This window comes from Onychostruthus taczanowskii, unplaced genomic scaffold, assembly GCF_017590055.1.
Source record: "Onychostruthus taczanowskii isolate IOZ18803 unplaced genomic scaffold, ASM1759005v1 scaffold8, whole genome shotgun sequence".
Classification (NCBI taxonomy): Eukaryota; Metazoa; Chordata; class Aves; order Passeriformes; family Passeridae; genus Onychostruthus; species Onychostruthus taczanowskii.
This window is the reverse complement of record NW_024505892.1, coordinates 11,155,523-11,165,275: the sequence shown is the minus strand read 5'-3', so window position 1 is coordinate 11,165,275 and position 9,753 is coordinate 11,155,523. Positions and strand designations below refer to the sequence as shown.

The window sequence follows — 9,753 nt, the reverse complement described above, 5'->3', positions numbered from 1 at the left end:
GGTTGGGCTGGGCCGGCCCCGGCGGCGGCGGCGGCGGCGGCGGCTCTTCCCGTCTCGCGCGCCCTGGCGGCTCCGCTCGCGCTGCGTCTCGCGCGCCGTCTCGGTCCCGTCCGTGCGCGCGTGGCGTGCGCGGGGGGGTGTGGTGGGCGGGGCCAGCGGGAGGAGGGAGGGGCGGGGCGCAGCCAGTGAGAGCGGCGCGCGGCCGCCCGGCCTTCCGCCCCGGCGGCCAATGGGAGAGCGCCGTCCGCTCCCGCACTGGGGCCGAGCGTGCTCCGGGCATGGAGCGGGCGCGTGGCCGGACACGCCCCCGGCCGGGAGAAGGCGGGAGCGCCCCGGCGGGGCTGGGAGGCACGGAAGGCCCATCGCGGGTCCCGCCCGCCGCCCGGGCTGAGGGCGAAGGCCGAGCGGGCGCCTGCCGCCGCCGCTGCGGGAGGTGCGGCACGTCTGTGAGCGGCCGGGGCCGCGCCGGTGCCTTCCGCCGTCGGAGCGGGAGCGGCGCCGCGGGCTCGGTGCTGTCGAGGTTCGCTGCCCGGGGTGCGAGGGCAGAGCGGGAAGCGGCGTGCCCGAGCTGTTCCCTGCCAGCCCGCTTGGCTGCCCGTAGCCGGCCCACTGCCGCGGTGCGGTACCGGCGCTTCCCCGGTGTTATCCTGGGCTTGTGCCGCCCCCTTTTCCCTGCGGGGTCACCGCAGCGAGCGCCCTGCCCGAACGGGCTCGGCCCCGCTGAACAGATTAGGTAACTTCCAAAGCCGCGGCGGAGCGGGCCGGGCAGGGAAGCGCTGTCCCCGCGGGGTTTCGGGCACGAGAAGCATTTCACACACTTGTTGAATCGGTCAGCGCTGAAATACGGCCGTGCCGGTGTTAATCGCCGCTTCATTTAGCTAAGGGTAAAATTCCTGAGCACACGCATACCTGTAATGTGCTAAGTGCTTTCCTCGCTCCTTTCATCTGCCCTGTCATTTCCGTAGAGTGTAATTACTGCAGTGCTTTCAGCTAGAGCGTTTAGATATCGTCCAGATACATGCAAAACACAATGTTGTGCACATGTATCATCTTTTTAAAAGTTCAATTCAGGTCGTTAAGGAAGGGCTTGCTGTTCGGGGTAAGAGTGAAGCTCCAAACTAAACACACTTAGGACGGTAATAACTAGAAAGAATGCTTGTCTGGCTTGGAGTGCATTCACATCAATGGTTTGCTCTGCTTGGCAAGTTTTGTTGTCCAAGTGCAAACTAGACTGAATTTTAAAATGTAGAACACAATAATCAAAGGTAAAAAAAAAAATCTAGCATGTTTTCTGTAACATCACCCACATGAGGCATCTTGCAGGATTAAATAACATCAAATATGATTTTTGTTCCTGCTGACAGCAAGTATTCCCTCTTGTGGAGAGAGAGAGAGAGAGAGTCTTAGCATATTGTATGTACAAACTTAGTTATCCAAGCATTAGTTTAGAGAGGAGGATATGTACCTAAAGAGAGTTAAAACCTAACTTCTTTTTCTCTTATTAACTGTAAGAAAATAATCAGCTGTATCTTACACTGTATTTCTTTCTTTATCTTTACACCCTTGTCTCCAGTGAGTTCTGATCTAATCTGAATGCAAAAAAATGCATTTGGTCAGCCTGGTTATTCCTTTAAATGTGAGGGAGTTCTTCCCTGTCCAGAAAGTAGAAATACTTGCTTCTCGAGAGACTAAACATACTGGCATATGTGGAAGACATTTCGGTTCTCTTTCCCAAAAAGCTGTGCTTTTACTGTATATAAGAAACTAGCTGCTTGAACCTGATTTAAATTCCGATAACTCGCTTTCAAGTTTAGAGGGGAAAATGCCCAAGACTTTTTATAAAAATTTTTATCCACTTCTAGTTTCACCTTCTCATTCTATTCTGTTTCTGTTCTGAGCATTACATGGCCAGGAATTTTGTTGGCTTCTCTTGCTGTTTTTGTATGTTTATGTACAGATTTATATTGCTTCATACTTTCACTTTTGTCCAAAGCTCTATTTGCTTTGATGAAGGTTGTTTCCACTTGCTGATCTTACTAGCCCTATATTCATCCATCCATCCAACCATGGGTAGCTGTCCTGATGTGTTTTCCTGTGTATTTTTTTCCCCCAGAGCTACCAATTTTTGCTTCCAAGACTGCCCTTTAATCCTTGAGAAAAAGTTTGTAGTTCTTCATGGGCAGCCTCCAGCATCTGGTACAAGGAGGTGCCGAGGAGGGTGAGGGGCATTGGAAGCCCTGGCCTAGAGGGGCTCGGGTCAGTGCCACATTTCATTGTTGGTTATCCTACCTGCAGTGGACAGAACTGCACCTCTCACCCTTTGAGTTTCTTGATGTTCTAGGCAGGCATGAGGCATGCAGACTTCTTAAAAATGCTATTATGGCTGGTCTCAATAAATAGATCAATAGTTGTTAGGTGAAAAGGTTGGCCCCTCTATACAGGATATCAATATCCTGTATTGATAGTCCTGAGTTGCCAATACCTAAAATGAATTCACTGTTTGAGCCTGGGAAGATTGAGGTATGTATTGGGTATTTCCCAGGAGAGGGCATAACTATCACCAATGTTCAGTTATTTAATGCTGGGCTTGGATTCAGCTGGATGGACTCATAACTTTTAGGTAAAAGATATACAGAGACACTGAAAATCCAGGTTAAAAGTATCTAACTTGTCTTTTATTGGGTTGTGTCTCTCCTGCTGGTGTAGGTGAGAGTGACTAACATCAGAATGGAAAATCAGTTTTCCTATTTGAGCAGACAAGTGGCAACCAAAAGGCTTCCTTTTTCCCACTCTGTATAGGTGTTTTTACTACTTGTTAATATATCTTCCTCTTCCTTAGCTATTTATATTTCTGTATCCAAGTACCCACACCATGCCTTTCCACAACACTTTAGTCCTGGTTCTCCTTTGCTCTTTGAGCCTTGGCAAATCACTCACACCTTGGTAATCGCATTTCCCATCATGAAAGAGAAATCCTTGCCTATGTGTAAGGTATCTTATACAGTAACTTGGGATTAAGATGTGTTACTAAAGTATGGCATCTGGATATTGGAGAAAATATCTGTTAAGAGACAGCTACTGTTGCATCTGTGCATCTACTGTAAAGTTTTACATGCAAGTCATTTGCTTTTCAGAGTGTAAAAAAATGGATTTGGCCAACCATGGACTTATTCTGCTGCAGCAGCTAAATGCTCAGAGAGAGTTCGGTTTCCTGTGTGACTGCACAGTTGCCATTGGGGATGTCTACTTCAAGGCACACAAATCTGTCCTCGCTTCTTTCTCCAACTACTTCAAGATGTTGTTTGTTCATCAAACCAGGTAACTCTAAAAAGGTTCACCATTTAAATGTTGTTCAGCTAACTAAGCTAAGGAAGTCTAGCAACAAAATGTTCTTTTTGCTTCTTGTTATGACATAAAGAGCGTCTTAACTGCAAACTAGAACCTCACTTTCAAACATATTAAAGTCAAACTGTGATTCATTAACACTAATTTTATAATTTAGCATAAGTTCTTTATCCTTAACAAAACATAGAAAATTGAATTTCTACAATTGAATACTTCAAGGATCCTGTCTTCTCTCCTGCACTTTCCTTCCCCCAATCACTGTCTTCTACTCTGTCTTGACACTGTTCTTAACGTTTGTGTAATGTTACATACAATCCAGTAAGTACTTGCTAGGAGATTGTGAGAAATAAACTTACAAAAGAGATATATGTGTTTAATTTCTTTGCAGTTTATTGTCAATTAAATAATAGAATACTGTATAATGGTGGAAAATAAGGGGCGTTGTGGTATTTTTCTTTCAGTGGTTTTTTTTTTTATTATTTCTGTACCACAGGCTAACATTGAGGAGATTGAAAAGATCACCAGAGTGTGAGATTTAAAGATTTTTTGGTCTTTTTCCAAAATACTTGAACTAACTCAAAAAGTTAGTTAAGTGATTCACACTTAACTCTTTGGCTAAGAGTTCTTAGCCAGAAGTGAACTGCTAGGACAGAAGTGCATTTGCACTTCTGAAAAAAGACTGCAGGCAGATGTTATCACTCTTGATGCTCCTTCAAAAGCACACAGTCATCTTTGAAAGACATCATTGCAAGTTTACTTTTGCGTCATATATCTGAATTCAGAAGCAGTCACAGAGCTCAAAAAGGGTGCACCTCAAGAAACTGAAGAATTGGCTATAATTTCCTCCTCAGCTTGGTAGCCTTCTCTAGTTAGAGCATTCAAACCACAGCATGCAATCATGTCCATTTTTGTATTTTTGTGGTTTATTTATGTTTGTTTTTAATAGAGGAGCTACAAATACTTACGAAAAATAATTAGAATCCCAGTTCCTCTCCAGTTAGCTAACTGACCTCAAAAAGATGTTCCCTGTTTTCTTCTTCTGTGAACCTTGCCTTACTTTCTGCACAGAGATGCAGGCTTAGCTAGAGCAGTGGTAGCTGTCTCAGTCCAGAGCATTGATGCATCGGGCACACTCTGAGCTGGAGGGGGGTGTTGGTTTCAGTCCTGTTGGGCTGAAGAGGGGATCACAGCCAAAGCATCTCCCTTCGAGTGCTTTAATCAAGGGACTGCTAGGCTGGCCAGGCAGTCCACTGGTGCTGCTGTTTCTCCCTCCCTATTCAAGGAAAAAATCTGCTGTTCTGCTGTGTAAAGAACCTGGATTCCAGGGGTTACACCTGTTGCATCAGATCCCCAGGTGAATTCACACCCTGTCCCACATGGTTTCTGAATCATAATGCACTTGGGATAGCACAATACTGCACATTTGCTGAACTGTAGCTGTAAACCCTAGTAGGACATAGAAGCCCAGCAGGCAAGTGCCAGATGAATTAGGTGTTTTCAGGGCTAAGTACTGAGAAAAGTTTATTGGACTGTGAATTTAGAGCTCCCGTGCGAGCAGGCTGTAATTTAGCTACAGATCTGTTTGAATCCAGCCAAGAAAAGAGGGGAAATGTCTTTGCAGTTTACAAAATATATTAATGTGTGACAACACATTTACAACAATTTAAAATGGTACAGGTTTTCTTTCAAGCCAGTTACTTCACCGAGGAAAGAAGTCATCTTTCAAGTAGCTCCTAAGATTAGCTCTTTCACAGTAAGGCATTTCCCTTAATATTTATTGCAGATTCTGACTTTTGAATTTAAGTAGAAACCTCCTATTTTTATCAAGGCTTGAATAACCTAGAACTGGGAAAAAATATTTTCTTTATGTCTTATTGATAATTTTGTTTCACCTTTCAGTGAATGTGTCCGTTTGAAAGCGACCGACATACAGCCAGATATCTTCAGTTATCTCTTGCATTTGATGTACACTGGGAAGATGGCACCACAACTCATTGACCCAGTTCGACTAGAACAGGGAATAAAGTTTCTGCATGCATATCCACTAATTCAAGAGGCCAGCCTTGCAAGTCAGGGAACTTTTTCTCACCCGGATCAAGTCTTTCCATTAGCATCTTCATTATATGGCATTCAGATTGCAGATCACCAGATAAGGCATCCCACTAAGGTTACGTCAGCGACTGACAAACTTGGGCGAGAACCACGGCCTCAGACATCCCGGATGAACCAAGAGCAGGCTTCTGAAGGCTCGCAGCTGTCACAGTTGGGTGCAAATCTGCCACAAGTGACCCGGACAAATATGTCTGCTTCTGACCCATTGCCATCTTCTTTATCTCCAGAATTGGTATCTGCTGCTGGTAATAATTCACCTTCGGGAGAAGAGGCCAATATGGAAGCATCTTCTTCAGATGAACAGCCTGCCTCTCTCACAATAGCACATGTCAAGCCAAGCATTATGAAAAGGAATGGAAGCTTCCCAAAGTACTATGCCTGTCACCTCTGCGGTCGCCGGTTCAACCTGCGCAGCAGCTTGCGGGAGCACCTGCAGATCCACACGGGAGTTCCCTTCACATCTAGCCAGCAGGGAGAAAGTAATATTTCTTTGTCTCTCTGTAACAACACAGCTGATAAAGATGCCATGGAAGTGCCTGAAGCGGGGATGATTAGTGACAGCGAGCTGCAGCAGATCTCAGACTCCCCAATAATTGATGGGCAGCAGCAGTCAGAGACACCTCCCCCCTCCGATATCGCAGATATTGACAACCTGGAGCAGGCAGATCAAGAGAGGGAGGTAAAGAGACGGAAATATGAATGTTCCATCTGTGGTCGCAAATTTATTCAGAAAAGCCACTGGAGGGAGCACATGTACATACACACGGGCAAGCCCTTCAAGTGCAGCACTTGTGACAAAAGCTTTTGTAGGGCTAACCAGGCTGCCAGACACGTGTGCCTAAACCAGAGCATGGACACGTACACGATGGTGGATAAACAGACTCTGGAGCTCTGTACTTTTGAGGAAGGCAGTCAAATGGACAACATGCTAGTACAGACCAACAAGCCCTACAAATGTAACTTGTGTGACAAAACTTTTTCAACTCCCAATGAAGTAGTCAAACATTCGTGCCAAAATCAAAACTCTGTCTTTACACTAGAAGAAGATCGCTCCATTCTGTTAGGTGGTGGGGACACAGAAGCCACAGAGACTGATAACGCAGTGTTAGCCTCCATCAAAAAGGAGCAGGAAGCAGTGTTGTTAGACTGAATGTGAAACCTATATCAATTTTTTAAAGTTTCTTTACTCATTTTTTATTAAATCAATTTTTTCCTCCCCCTACCTCTTACCTCACTTACCCCACCATCTTTTCCAGCAACCTCCTTCCCACCCTTTGTCTTCAGCAACCAGAACTGTACTGGCACATTAGGAAATTGGACTTTGCCTCTCCCACCAAAACAAACAAAAAGCTCTTGCATCAAACCACAACAAAATTGATTTTAATACAAAGGAACATGTGAAAAAACAATCCAGCTAACTATGTTGATAGTATTAGTTATTCCAAATTGAATAGATTTTAAACAAAATTTAGATTGCTTAAAAGTGTATTTAGATACAATGATGAGTGTAATGAGAAACAGAGTATCAGTTTGGTAAGCAAAGGATATATGTATTTTTATTTCCCTGGTAGAAGGCATTTTGAGATCTGGCAGATTAAACACCGTGCTCTTTACAAGTCCGCATGCAAGTTGATTAAGGTTATAACCTAAGCCCTCAGAACTTTTCCTCAAGGAATGCAGAAATCTCTATTCATTGAGTTAAAAAGAGCTGAGGGTGTTGGTTTTCTTTTAGCCCTATGTTTTCCTTCAAGTATGCCTTTGGGTATCTGTTTTAGAGTGAAGCAAAGTTGTTACTTAGTCAAATTCTGACTTAAGTAGCTGTAATAGTAATGTGATGGCAATCTTTATATATATATATATAAATACTGTATATGTATAAAGATTTATATATATATAAAGTGTCTGTGTGTATATTTGGTACAGGTAAATAAATGCACACATCCTTTTTAAGTAACTGGCCGTCTGCTCTCAGATTCAGCCTGGAATGTCTTTTAGTTGTTTGACAAAGCTAGTGATTGCACAGGTTGCTTTTAACCAAATTTGAAACGTCCTGAGCTGTGTGCATTTTTATTGACCTGTTGAAGAGAAGCCAGTAGGTAAGTGTTGTCACCCAAGCTACCAAGGAAACTAGAGAAGTGGCATACTGGTGAGCACTGCACCATCGTTAGTGCAGCACATGCGTGTGTTGTTAGGTATACAGAGTTTTGAGTCATTCTGGATGAAAGGAGAGAGAAAAGCTTTATTCCCTTACTCAGGCAAGGAATGTCTGTGATTTTATTTGGTCTAATGGCATGAGTTAAGAGGAAGGAAAAGCGGTGTTCTAGCAACAGGTGATCATGGTTGTTTTAAAATGAATCTGTAGTGCTGGCTGGGAAATTCTGCTCTATGAGTTACTTTGAAAGCCAAGACAAAGCCTGCAAAAACTGAAAGGGTGAATTCTGTAGTTTTAGTTACTGCTGATGGTAGTACTGCATCTTTGTGTTAAAAATCAAGTTGTTGATTTTTATTATTTTATATAGATGCCCAGATTTTTTGCTGGTAGCCTAAAAACCTAAACTGACAGCAGCAGTGAAGCCCACTGAGTAATTACTGGGCCAACCGAAGGTCTAAGTGGACAGAAAAAGTGCCCCATCGTAAATGGAGACAGTGTGTGTTTGGGGGGAGGGGTGGGAGAGGGCAAGTCACAAACCACAGCTCTTCTCTGTGTATACGTTTAAACTGAATATCATCTTTTTGTGTATAGTTAAGTTCTCAGATTTGTAAGTTTTTATACATCATTTCATTGAATAAAAAATGAATTAAATGGGATATGATTTACTGAGTTGAAGGTGAAAGGTTGTTGGTGTTCGGTCTTCCTGGATGAGCTCTTGTTGAATCAGTTTAAAAGCCAAGCAATGTATTCTGTTTATCAGACTAAAACCTCCATCACACAGGTGAACAATGAGCTTACTGAAACTTGAGGTGGATTTAGCACAAAAAGTCTCTACATGCTAGATTTTTTCCCAGCTTTTTATAATGTGACCATTATTGTAAAGTTTATTGTAAGTGATATTGATTTTATTATCTGTCTTTTATTAGAGTAATAGGTTTAAAATCAATTGACTTCAACATATAGAAGTATTTTGAGGTAAAAAAATGACATCTTACAGAATTATATTAGTGCTGCCCATTTTAAAACTTTAGGTCCTTCATCTACCAGTATAATTTCCTTAAATGTGGGTTTTGTTTCATCTTTCTTAGTCCAAAATGCTCTCAGAATAGAAAAACAAAAGAATAAACCTTTCCTAGTTCAGGGTAACATCAGCTTTTGAGGTGTCTGTGGTTTAGGGGATAGTCACAAGTTCATTTCCAAAATGACTGAAGCTGCTAAAGGTGCTACCACCTCAGCTGTTAGTTACTGCTTAGATGCTTTGTTTTTTTTTTTTAATCCAGTGCTCCAGTTCTGCTGTGGGGCAAAGTACAGCAGTTCAGCTCAACTCCCCAGATGGCTGGTTGTGTAAGGATGCACGTGGCCGCAGCATTTGTTGTGAGACATTATTCCTGCTCTCACTTCTCCTTCTCCACTCTTTATACATCATGATGTTTGCTAGGTTACATATTAAATGGACTCAAGTAAAAAACAACCAGTCTTGAAAGAAGCTATTTTTCTGTCAAGCCTGTTCCTTATTTTAGCTCTGCAGAAGGTTTTGAAGAACTCACAGATTGTGCAGAGACGGAGATGAGCTGGGAAGAGCCTTACTGAAGCCAGTGTTGCTGCTGGCAACACTCGGGATGCAGAAGATGGGAAGTGGTGACTCCCACGTGGACAGGTAGCTCCTCTGGAAGGCAGCGTGGCCTTCAGGCTGGTGTGCTGCCCAGCAAGAAGGAGCAGGGTAGGGCAGGGAAACAAGCAGCCAGGGAAGGAGTTGGTTATGATGGTCCTGGCTCAGCAGAGATACTTTCACCTGTTAATATTTATTCTTATGAAATAACACTGTCAGGTAAAGAGAAAAAGAAAAAACACAATAAAGAGACTTTTAATATGTGTTGAGCTATGATAATGGTTTCTTTTAAATACCCTTTTATTGTCTGATGCTCTTTTGGGATATTTAAGTCATTGCCTTTCAACTTCATGAGCAGTTTTGTTCCTTTACAAGAAATTAGAAACAGTATATTCTGGTTATTAGCAGCTGCATCAAGAATTTGGGGAATTGCAGCACAAATGCAGTTTTGCTCAAGCTTCCTTTTCTAAACCCTCTCAATTATTATTACAGTAAGAGATAACTCCAGGGTTTAGTTTTCAGTTTGACTTGGAGA

The 9,753-nt window shown here is 43.1% G+C and overlaps 1 protein-coding gene across 2 annotated transcripts; it reads left to right on the top strand.

Annotated features, from left to right (window-relative positions):
* The first annotated feature begins 756 nt into the window (after window positions 1-756).
* Window positions 757-9,494, top strand: ZBTB2 (zinc finger and BTB domain containing 2). 2 transcript variants are annotated; one of them, XM_041423823.1, is made up of 3 exons: window positions 757-884; window positions 3,135-3,318; window positions 5,245-9,494. In XM_041423823.1, exons 2-3 carry the CDS (start codon window positions 3,146-3,148, stop codon window positions 6,605-6,607), a joined length of 1,536 nt encoding a protein of 511 aa, XP_041279757.1. In that variant the 5' UTR covers window positions 757-884; window positions 3,135-3,145; the 3' UTR covers window positions 6,608-9,494. The 2 variants fall into 2 exon arrangements, with proteins under 2 accessions (XP_041279757.1, XP_041279756.1); XM_041423822.1 differs by lacking the exon at window positions 757-884 and having other exon boundaries at window positions 2,617-3,318.
* Window positions 9,495-9,753: the final 259 nt, after the last annotated feature.

Bases quoted from the DNA above. Each gene is read 5' to 3' on its own strand.
- ZBTB2 (XM_041423822.1), top strand. From the start codon at position 3,035: ATGGCATCTGGATATTGGAGAAAATATCTGTTAAGAGACAGCTACTGT. The intron at 3,319-5,244 runs GTAACTCTAAAA...TTCACCTTTCAG, and splicing joins TTGTTTGTTCATCAAACCAG to TGAATGTGTCCGTTTGAAAG.